We start from the raw sequence: 12,096 nt of genomic DNA, 5'->3' as shown, positions 1-12,096 counted from the left end.
GCTATACTCCTTGAGGAGTTTAAAAAAAAAATTGTTGAAATGCTTTCAAAGTACAATAAATGTCCTACATAACATTTATATCTTATAATTAGTAGTTTATATTTTATTATTTAGAACAGGGGTTGGCAGGCTATGGGCCATGTACCTGTTTTATAAATATATTTGCTTGAACCTTGCCACACCTATGGTTGACTTTTGGGTATACCTATTTTTCCTCTAGACTGGCAGGGTGAGTAGTTGCCGCAGAAACTCTATAGCTAGCAAAGCCTAAAATAGTCACTACTGATGACTTGGGATGGTTTGGGAAATTAAGAGTATATAATTACAATAAGGACCCAAATGTTTTGTCCCACTTAGGAATCTTGTCAGTATCAGTAGTATCAAATACCCCTCAGTTATGGAGGGCCCATTTAGTACATAGGTAAGCATGTGCTATGCACAAAATGGTAAAAATACTGAAGAGGAGCCAATAAATGTTGACACAGTTCTATTTATTTATTTATTAAAGATTTTATTTATTTATTTGACAGAGAGAGATCACAAGTAGGCAGAGAGGCAGGCAGAGAGAGAGAGGAGGAAACAGGCTCCCTGCTGAGCAGAGAGCCCGATGCGGGACTCGATCCCAGGACCCTGAGATCATGACCTGAGCCGAAGGCAGCGGCTTAACCCACTGAGCCACCCAGGCGCACATTGACACAGTTTTAAAATGTACTGATATCTTTAAAATGCAATTTATAAGAATTGGATGATTAAAAATTGGGAGAAAATAATACTTCTGAGAATCAGGACTAGAATTCAGGTTTTCTGATTCTGTTGTATTCTACCTGTTTGGCATAAGGTACTACACACATTTGGTTAAGGGTCCTTACCTATAAAATGGAGAAGTTGAATTTACCTCAGAGTTCTCTTTCAGCTCTAGGTTTTGATAATATTTCCCTTTTTGTATACCTTTTTGATGTCATTAAAAGCTTTAATAGCTTTTTACTGATCTTATTGACTCTTACACTAAATGTACGCTGTCTTGTTAACAGTAGTTTATACAAAGACTAAAACCTTTGGTGCATGAAAGCGGAAATATTTAACCAAATTTGACATTTTGTTAATTGATTATTTTTATTTTAGGACATCTGAGTTCTTCTTCCATATATCCTGTGTGCAGTGCTCCTTATTTATTGGCAACTTCATGTTCAGATGAGAAAGTAAGATTCTGGAGATGCAGAGTAACAGATGGAGAATCTGATACATCAAAGAATGGAAAAGTGGATCTGGTATACATTTGGGAAGAATGGCCATTACTTATCGAAGATGGACTTCATAGCAATAGTAGTATAACCATCCCTGGTAGGCCTGTAGAAGTTAGCTGTGCACATACAAATCGGTTAGCAGTAGCGTATAAGCAGCTTCCATCTAATAGTAGGTCTTCTCAGGACTTCCTGATGCATGTCAGTATTTTTGAATGTGAGTCTACAGGAGGTTCATGTTGGGTCCTCGAACAGACGATTCATTTAGATGAATTGAATACAGTGTTAGATTCTGGTATTAGTATTGATAGCAATTTAGTGGCTTATAATAAACAAGAGGTGTATTTATCCAGTAAAGAGAGTATCACATCAAACACAAAGCATTTAGTTCACTTAGATTGGATGTCTAGAGAAGATGGTTCTCATATCCTCACTGTAGGAATTGGATCAAAACTTTTTATGTATGGACCTCTGGCTGGCAAGGTACAGGAACAGGCTGGTAAAGAAACCCTAGCCTTTCCTCTCTGGGAAAGCACTAAAGCTGTGCCTCTTTCTAAATTTGTCCTCTTAAGAAGTATGGACTTGGTTTCTTCTGTGGAAGGCTCTCCACCTTTTCCTGTTTCTTTATCATGGGTCCGGGATGGCATCCTTGTGGTAGGAATGGATTGTGAAATGCATGTATATTCCCAGTGGCAGCCATCTTCTAAACAGGAACCTGTTACAGCGGATTCATACAATGGGAGCACGCCATCTCTAATAAGTTTAATAAAACAGAGCAACTCATCGAGTTCTGGATTACATCCTCCAAAGAAAACCCTGACTCGATCCATGACCAGTCTTGCACAGAAAATCTGTGGAAAGAAAACTGCCTTCGATCCATCTCTGGATACGGAAGATTCAGGTCTTTTCGAAGCAGCTCATGTTCTTTCCCCAACTTTACCTCAGTACCATCCCTTGCAGCTTTTGGAACTCATGGACCTTGGCAAAGTTAGGAGAGCAAAAGCCATCTTGTCGCACCTTGTCAAGTGCATTGCTGGGGAGATTGTGGCACTGAATGAAGCTGAATCCAATCATGAGCGCCGCCTTAGGTCTCTCACTATCAGTGCTAGTGGGAGCACTACCAGAGACCCCCAGGCTTTCAACAAAAGTGAAAATACGGATTACACAGAAATAGATTCTGTCCCTCCACTTCCCTTATATGCCTTACTTGCGGCAGACGATGATAGCTGCTACTCATCTTTAGAGAAGTCTAGTAAGCAGAGTACCTTAAATAACTCAAACCAGTTGTCAAAAGAGAGTTATGATGAACTTTTTCAGATCCCAACTTTAATGACTGATCATCAGGTGTTAGAGACAGATGAGGAAAATACCAAGCCCAGGGTCATTGACCTTTCACAGTACAGTCCAACTTACTTTGGTCCTGAGCACGCTCAGGTTCTTTCTGGCCACTTACTTCATTCCAGTTTACCAGGACTCAGCCGGATGGAACAGATGTCTCTAATGGCCTTAGCAGATACAATTGCTACTACCAGCACCGATATCGGGGAGAGCAGAGACAGAAGCCAAGGTAAAACTAAATTGGGCACAGGATTGGAGGCGAAACTGAATATGTTTACTTATTTACACAGAAAATAATCCTAAGGAATGTTTATAAAAATTACACCCAGGAAGGTGTTTTTTTTTTAAATCATTGTTGTTCCCTCCTCGATAGTTTTAACTTTAACATATGCTGTTTATCCCAGAAATGATAATACTTTAAGAAAGTATGCAAAGATTCATTATGCCAGCCATTTTTACTTAATTGCTCAATAATATTAAAGATCCAACTGAATCCTTTGGAGTTTGGTAAAAGTTAGCATTCTTATTAACTAATCAGTTTAGATACCTGAAAATTAAAGGTGCTTTCTGCTTTACTTTTTCTCATGTTGTAATCACTATTAATTTGATTTATAAAATATTGAAGGTTTTTTAAATTAGCACTAATGTATACTTCTACCTAGAATTGCAAAAACAGGTATATTAAAATTGGTCTTTTCCTCATCCAGAGAGCATTTTTTTTTTCTTTTTAATCTCCTGAGTTAACATACATATATAAAAAAATTGAATGTAGAATTTCCATCACATCTCAGTAAGATCTGAAATTAATAAGTCTGGCCTTGTGCATTGGATGGTAAGATGCATCCCTTGAATTATGCTTGAAAGGAACATACACAACTCTTCTTTCACATATTAGCAGCAGATTATTGGGATGGTCTAGGACCTGAATCAACACGGAAAATACTTTAACATACTCCATAATAAAGGTTAAACTTTTTAAAACTTTAGTCATATTTTGAATTAAATAAGATCAGATCTTATTGACATTTACTTGGATTTTGCTAATCGGCTTCTTTTCTTATAAATACAAATAAATAGATACTTTTTGTTTTGTTTTGTTTTTCTATAGGTGGAGAAACTCTTGATGAATGTGGTCTAAAATTTCTTTTGGCTGTTCGACTGCATACTTTCCTTACAACTTCCCTTCCAGCTTACCGAGCTCAGCTTCTTCATCAAGGTGATTTTCGTAGTAATCTACTAAAAGAAATGGGAGTAAAAGTAGAGAGACCGGAGCACATTTGTTTGTTTTTGCCCAGATGTGATAACAATGACAAATTTGACACATTCTCAGTTTCCTTAACTTACTTGTAAAAGCATTTATTTCCACATAGTTTTCTTTGCTTTAAATACTGGAATTTTTTGGTAGCTAGAAAGAGCTAATAAAGAAGTAGATATTGGGCAATTGGATGTTCTGAGTTGCATATTCAAATGCATCATCTTTAATTAAAGGCCAATTAATACTGTTTTATTCTCTTTAACTTCTTCAGGTTATCTTCTTTCTCCTTTCACATTTATTGAAGTTCAGTTTTTTATCCAAAATTGGGTAACATTTTTGTTACAGAAATACTATATATTCAGTATCTAATTGTCTTACATACAGAATACAGAACACTGAAAGTAAAAATTCACTTACCCCCACAACTACTGTTAACATTAATATGTATTTCAGATATAGTCTAGTAAACTTTCAGGTGAGTCTTGACTACAAGACTTAAAGTAACAAATACTACTGAAATTTAAGGTAACTTAAAACAGGGTATTTCTTGGTTTAAATATTGAGTCCATATATGTCAAAGCCACATCTTTTAATTAAGCACGTACCTCACCTAGAAATACTAAACAGAACGTACTCTGAAGAGACAAATTAGAAGCTCAACAAGAAATAATGCATGTACCAATCAGTAGGTTGAGAGAATTTCTGGTGTTAATGATGCTGTTTAAATAGAAAAGTATCTGACATGCTAGTTATTACGTGCCAGGTACAGTACTGTTCTAAAGTCTTTAACTATAATATTTTAATCCTCACAACGATGTAATAAGGTTGTACCATAATTACTCACACTTTATAAATGAGGCATCTGAAGAATCAAGAGACTAAGTAATTTGCCGACAGTTCTATAGTTAGAACTACAGTTCGAGTTAGGGTTGGAGGTGGGCTTATTTTATACATTCTGATTCCAGAGGCTATAGTCTTAAGTTCTGTTCAGTGCGCTGTCCCATCTGCCTGATGCTCTTTTAATTCCATGAAAAACAAACATTGACCAAAGGACAATGAGAGTCAGCAACGAAGAACAATTATTTAAGCATAGACTAAAGCTTTACATGTTTCTCATTTTCTAAGGAAAGGTCATGGGTAATAGCTAGAGAACAAAAATAATCAGCACAGTGGCATTTGCCATACAGCATTTTTTATCTTTTAAAAAATATGTTTTAATTATAGAAAATATGTGCTTATTGTAGAAAACAATGAATTGATAGAGTTGTTAGGAGAAGCAAGAAAAAAATAAAAACCCGTATTTCCTCCAACCTTAATTACTTAATTGTAACTCTGTGAATCTCATAAAAAGTTTAGACATTTTTATGGCAGATATGAAACATACATTTCTGAGAATCATTATAAAAACACTTACGTTTCTTATAAACACTATTGGTGACATTTCTTCAGGTCTGTCTACCAGTCACTTTGCGTGGGCATTTCACTCAGTAGCAGAAGAAGAGCTGCTGAACATGTTGCCAGCCATGCAGAGAGATGATCCCACTTGGTCTGAACTGAGAGCCATGGGTGTGGGATGGTGGGTCCGGAATAGCCGCACCTTACGCAAGTGTATAGAGAAGGTAAATTGTGTTTTATTTTGGTATAAAAATGAATTTAGGGGGCACCTGGGTGGCTAGGGTGGTTAAGCATCTGCCTCCTGCTCAGGTCATGATCCCAGGGTCCGGGGATCGAGCTCTGCCTCAGGCTCCCTGCTCAGTGGAAAGCCTGCTCCTCCCTCTCCTTCTGCCTCTGCTGCTTTCCCTGCTTGTGCTCTCTCCTCACCCCTTAATTAAATAAATGAAATCTTTAAAGCATCTTTAAAAAGTATATTCTGAGTGTTTCTTTAAAGGACATTCCATATTTCCTTCTTGTTTCTCCCTTTTTTTTTTTTAACTGAAGCAGTAAAATGCTTTTGAATAGCTGTTATATTTCAAAATATCACATTAATACAGGTTTTTAGTGTTTATATTCTAATTCTTAAATTGCTAAGTGACACACTTATATAGTAGCATATGTCTGATTTTTATGAAATAGTGCATACACATCTTTGAAAAAATAAAATAGTACTGAAGAGCTTGTAATGAAAAGTGTAGTCCTGTGTTCCCATCTGTCTGTGTCTTTGGAGACCACCATGAATTACTTTTGAAATTACAGAAAATTAAAAAAATAATAATAAAAGAAAGAAATTACAGAAGATATATGTATGTCTGTGTATGCATATAATATGTGTTTGTGTGTGTATATGCATCCATGCATTAGTTATATATTTTCTAAATGTATTGAACATTAAATAATGTGTGCCAGTCTTGAATGTGAGAGCAATTATTATGTTTATTTAAAAATTGTTTCTGTGAAATTCTAACCAATATTTTCTAACTGTAGGTAGCCAAAGCAGCCTTTTATAGAAAGAATGATCCTTTAGATGCTGCCATTTTTTACCTTGCAATGAGAAAGAAAGCTGTGATTTGGGGATTATACAGGTAGGTGAGAAAACTGTGCTTCAAAATGGAAAAATCTTCATGAGAAGTAAATGTATGAAGGAAAAGTAAAGATTTGTTGTTCTTGTCAAGTGTGTTTCTTTGTAGATTCTTAGTTATTTTTGTATTTAAGGAGATTCTTAGGAAAGAAGCCCAGGCTTTTTCGATAGCAAAAGAATAGAAGAACATTTTTTTGTTTCTTTTGAGGATGTCCCATGATGCTTCTATAAAACAAAGACCTAAACCAAAAACTTGGATCTGGAGTCGGGAAGATGAATTGGTGGAGTCTTGAACAGTCATCCTCCCTCTGCCTTATTAAAGTTCATGGGCCGGGCCATCCTTCCAAACTATCCTCCTATAGTGGTCCCTGACCTGACCCCATTCTTGAGCTAGGATCACTTGGAATTTTTCTTTTACTAGTTCTCAGCAACACTTGATAAACATGATCACCAAAAATTGTTCACCATGTATATTGCATTCAGCTCTAGGTGATTCCATATGAACAGCAACCTTTGGGGGGAAATCATGGGCACCAGTCAGTTTTCTAAGAGGCTTGAACTTTTAGGATTGTTTTGAGAGGACAGATTCCTTAGGTTTTGATTACCAGTCATCATCAGGCGGGCAGTGAGTATGAAGGTGATTGAGGAAGTTTAAATAGTGAAGTAATACAAGTTAATACAAGTCATGTATTTTGCATGGATTTAGACATAATTTCTTAAAGTCCTACTAAAGCAGTTTTCTTTATAGTTTGAAAGTCTTCAGTAATGTCTGAGATTTACATGAAGAAACAGATGTTTACTGTAAGAGCTCTTTTGCTCAGAAAAGAAGCAGATGTATAGTACTTGATACACTGGCAAGTGTTTCTTTGGAGTCCTAGCATTTAAATGGGTAACTTTGGTGAAAATTGGTTCTAATTGTGGGAATATTGTGTTTCAAAATTTTCGTACATTTTCTTTTTCCTTATAGATCCCAAAAAGACCCCAAGATGACACAGTTTTTTGGACACAATTTTGAGGATGAGAGATGGCGTAGAGCAGCTCTAAAGAATGCTTTTTCTTTGTTAGGCAAACAAAGATTTGAACATTCTGCAGCATTTTTTCTTTTAGCTGGTTGCCTCAGAGATGCAGTTGAGGTAATGATGAAACTTGTTTAAAAAAAGTATTATCCTTTCAAGCTCTTTCTGTGGGCTTAAATTTTTATTTTTTAATTTCAATTTAAGTATAGTGGAAATTACATAAGGCTAAGTACTTAATATATTTAACAGTGACTTCTAAAATTTTGCCATTTAGCTTGAATGATACTTATACAGAATGAAGATAACCACATTGTATTGGTTGGTAGAGGTAATTGATCTAACTTTTAAAAATATTTATGAACAGGTTGAAAAAATTTTTTTCTATCCGTTTAAACATACATGACTCTATATTTGGCTCTGTCTTAGTTGATGAACCTTAGCATATTTTTAACTGATTATTTTTCAGTAAGCCTTAAAAAATTAAAACATTTAAGGTATAACCTATCTCACATTGCTCTTTTTGAAATATATAAATATATTTATTTGAGAGAGACTGAGAGCATGCATGAGAGAGAGCAGGAGTGGAGGGGAGGAGCAGAGGGAGAAGGAGAAGAATCAGACTCCCTGCTGAGCAGGAGCCCAACACAGGGCTCAGTCCCAGGACCCCAGTATCATGACCTGAGCTGAAGGCAGCCATTTGATTGAGCCACCCGGGCACCCCTCAAATTGCCCTTTTGCTCGGAGTTTCATACAAGTGATTCGAAACATCTTTTTAATTAGAAAACCCTATAGTCGGCTGAGACAGATGGGAAGGGGTAAAAGTTCAAGAAACAAAATGTCAGGACTGACATTGAGCTTGGGTGGCTCAGTTGGTTAAGCATCTGCCTTCAGCTCAAGTCCTAATCTCAGGGTCCTGGGGTTTGAGTCCCACCTCATGTCAGGCTCCCTGTTCAGCAGGAAGTCTGCTTCTTCCTCTCCCTCTGCCCCTCCTCTCTGCTCATACTCTGTTTCTCTCTCCCTGTCTCTCAAAAAAAGCACGTTCCACTCTTGATTTCGGCTCAGACCATGATCTCAGGGTCATGAGATTGAAAGCCAAGTGGCGTTCCAAGCTGTGAAGCCTGCTTAGGATTTTCTCTTCTTCTTCCTCCTCTGCTTCTCTCCCCTTTGTCTCTCTTTCTTAAAAAAAAAAAGGGGAGGGGGGAAATGAGATAAAATGTCATTTGAGTTGAATCTTTTGAGGGTTATTTAATTTTATAGGCTAATTCTTTTTGCAAATAGGTATTTAGTACTAGTAGGTAGATTTGCTAAAGCAAGCAGTATATGTTTTATTTGTTACTATCTTTGTTCATTTAGTTCAGATAATAACAGTGCCTTTTATTCATTCTAGTTATTAGTCAGTTGAGTTTATCTTAAAATGAAAGATGTCCCTGCTTATTTATGACCATGAGTTCTTTTTTTAAAGGTATGTCTTGAGAAACTGAATGACATTCAGTTGGCTCTTGTAATAGCTAGACTCTATGAGTCTGAATTTGATACCTCTGCAACATACAAATCTATTTTACGTAAAAAAGTTTTGGGGATTGATTCTCCTGTTAGTGAACTCAATTCACTGAACATAAATATGCATTATGATCCTTTTCTTCGGAGTATGGCATATTGGATTTTGGAAGATTATAGTGGTGCTCTGGAAACATTAATAAAACAGCCTGTCAGAGAGGATGATGGTAAGCTGCATTTCTAAGATGTTGATAATAATAAGTTATGTTAGCATTTGCTGGGTACAGAGCACACTGTTGGGTGCTAACGGTAATACAAAGCAAGTTGAAAACATGGACTAAGACTTTAAGTGGGAACATCAACCTAAGTATGTGTTTCTTGTTTTGCTTTGTTTTGTTTTGCTTTTTAGGTGGGAGAATTCCTTTTTTTTTTTTTTCCAGAAAAATCCTTTGAAAACCAAGAACTTAAGATTTTCTGCTTTTATAAAATCAGTGTATTGAACATAAATGTTATCAACATTTGAGTCTAATTCTGGAGAAAATAATGATGTAAGGGTGATTTTCTTAGGGGGAAGTTTGTGTATTTGCTATCCAGTTTTATAATTTTTATAATAAAAATATTCAGTGTAAAAGCTGACTTAAGTGATATGGTTAATATTTTATCAGAGTGTAGTAGAGAATTTTTTAGAATTAATATTTTGAGACCTATTTCTGCCTTTTGTTTTGGAAATCCCATTTGATGAAGCTTTTTTGGAGGTTAGTATATAATAGAAATCTTTGTATAAATTATATAAAAATGATGATATGCGCTTTTCAAATATTTTTCCATAGGTGGAATTGAATTGGGTTCTGATAGCTGGTATCATAGGTGTCATATCATTTGGAATACTAACTGGTGAAGATTTTAATTTATGGCTATTTACATGGCATCATTTAATCGGGAAGTGTATCATGAGTCTTACTGTGAAAGACTTGTGAGAAAGCCATGTTCAGTTAACTGTTCAAGTGTCCTGGCCATCTAAGCTGAAGATTTCCAAACTGTCTGCTGTGTGATGAAGGAAGGAAAGAAAATGCCTTTTCTTGTCATATTTTTATGTCTACACATATTCATGTCAAAAATGTATTTTGATTTGGAATTAATACACAATCACATACTTTCAGAGCCAATTAAATCTCTATTCTGGAAGAAAATTTTTAAAGGTAACTGGGACTTGGGCCAGGATGATAGTAGTAGAGGCAATGAAAAATGGTTGGATTTGGAATATAATTCTCAGGTAGACTAGGTAAGATTAGATATGGAATGTGAAGGGTATAAGAGTCAATTTTAATAACTCCTCTAGGTTTTTAGCTTGAGATAAACGATATGGGCAAGACCAGGAGCTGGTGTGGGGGAGTGTTGTTTTAGGTAGAGAAGATTTCTCTGGTAAGATTACCTCTGAGCAGAGACCTGAGTGTTATAAGGTCAGTGTAGCTAATTCGGTCAAGAGTTGTTTATGCTAAAGGCTCACTAAATAAAATGGCTTTGAGGCAAGAGTGTGTGCATGGAAATAGAAATGTAAATTGGGCATGTGAATAAAGCAGTATAGATTTATAGGGTAAATTTGGGCCTGAAATAGTTAAGGCAGGTTATCCGTGTCTCAATGGTATTAGAAGCCATGGGACTGTTCGAGTTCACTCATGGAGGAGGGTAGATAGAACTGAAGTCAAACCTTGAACTCTAGGGCACTCTTAACATTCTAAAGTAGACGATGAGGAAGATTTAACAAAGCAGACTGGGAAGGAATGTTGAGGGAAGTAGAATAAGAACTATGAATATGAAAGTGGGTGTTTTAAATAATCTTATATTGTTGATTGAAGAGGTGTGAAATCAGTATAACCTTTGTTTTTCCTTCCTGTGAAAACACTTCCTTTACAGATGTGTTTTTGTCTATTCATTGCTGTATATTACTTTGTTTTAGTAAAATGTGGTCAAAAGACCAGGTAGATAAAAATGCTATGGTACAGAAAAAGGATTGTGGTACAAATCTTGAACTTTTCTTAGCTGATAGAATGAATTTTCTTTCAGATCAAGTCATGATGTCAGCCTGTAATCCTGCAGTTTTTAATTTCTACAATTATCTAAGAACACATCCTCTTTTGCTAAGACGTCATTTTGGATCATCTGATGTATTGTCCACACACATGAGTTTAACAGGAAAAAGTGGGCTAGCAGGAACAATTAATTTAAGTGAAAGAAGATTATTTTTTACCACAGCCAGTGCTCATTTGAAAGCTGGCTGCCCTATGTTAGCTTTGGAAGTATTATCAAAGATGCCAAAAGTCATCAAGAAAACAAAACCTTTTTGCAGAACACCTAGTTTCCTGGATACTAGTAAAGACTGTTCCCCTTCTTCTCCATTAAAGTTGGATGCCAGGGAAGATAAGTCTTCTGCTATTGACTGGTCACAGTCACTAATGAATGGTTTTGGATCTTCTTCAGAAGGTTCCTCAGAGAAGCAGTCAAACTCTACTCTTTCTTTTGACTGGAGCCAACCAAGTGTTGTATTTCAGGATGACTCTTTAGAGTTAAAATGGGACAGTGATAACGATGAAGATGAGGATCTCCCTATTTCAATGAAAGAACTAAAACCTTTACAGAGAAAAATGGGGAAAAAAATAGATGAAACAAGTTCTAATTACATAGAATCTCTCAGCACACTAGATGAAAATGACATTTTAAGTCCATCAGAAGATATCATTGCAGTTCAATTAAAATTTAGAGCATGTTTAAAGATTCTCACAGTCGAACTTCGTACATTATCTACTGGGTATGAAATAGATGGTGGAAAATTGCGTTACCAACTCTACCACTGGCTTGAAAAAGAGGTGATAGCTCTTCAGAGGACTTGTGACTACTGTTCAGATGGTGAAGACTTAGAGGCTGCATTTGGTGAAAATGGAGATGAATTTGGATTAAATGGAGATGCTGAAGATATGCTTCAGCAAACAAAAGTGAAACAACTAAGAGAAAATTTTCAGGAAAAAAGACAGTGGCTTTTGAAATATCAGTCCCTCTTGCGGATGTTTCTGAGTTACTGCATACTTCATGGGTCCCATGGTGGCGGTCTTGCCTCTGTGAGAATGGAATTGATTTTGCTTTTACAAGAATCTCAGCAGGTATGTAACTTACACAATGGCCAGTTAAAGTAGTACACATAAGAGAAACAGTTTTTGGTATTGCTCTGTTTGTCTTTAA

General features: G+C 36.1%; 1 protein-coding gene across 2 annotated transcripts in view; it reads left to right on the top strand.

Annotated features, from left to right (window-relative positions):
* Positions 1-12,096, top strand: part of DMXL1 (Dmx like 1) — a 126,035-nt gene that overhangs the window by 50,966 nt on the left and 62,973 nt on the right. For both annotated transcript variants that reach the window (XM_059416079.1, XM_059416078.1), the window contains exons 18-24: positions 1,123-2,808; positions 3,688-3,795; positions 5,284-5,453; positions 6,256-6,353; positions 7,317-7,482; positions 8,828-9,089; positions 10,927-12,017. In XM_059416079.1, the coding sequence (XP_059272062.1) occupies positions 1,123-2,808; positions 3,688-3,795; positions 5,284-5,453; positions 6,256-6,353; positions 7,317-7,482; positions 8,828-9,089; positions 10,927-12,017 (3,581 nt within the window). The remainder of the gene's footprint in view (positions 1-1,122; positions 2,809-3,687; positions 3,796-5,283; positions 5,454-6,255; positions 6,354-7,316; positions 7,483-8,827; positions 9,090-10,926; positions 12,018-12,096) is intronic.

Source organism: Mustela nigripes, chromosome 12, assembly GCF_022355385.1.
Source record: "Mustela nigripes isolate SB6536 chromosome 12, MUSNIG.SB6536, whole genome shotgun sequence".
Classification (NCBI taxonomy): domain Eukaryota; kingdom Metazoa; phylum Chordata; class Mammalia; order Carnivora; family Mustelidae; genus Mustela; species Mustela nigripes.
This window is presented reverse-complemented; position numbering and strand designations above follow the sequence as displayed.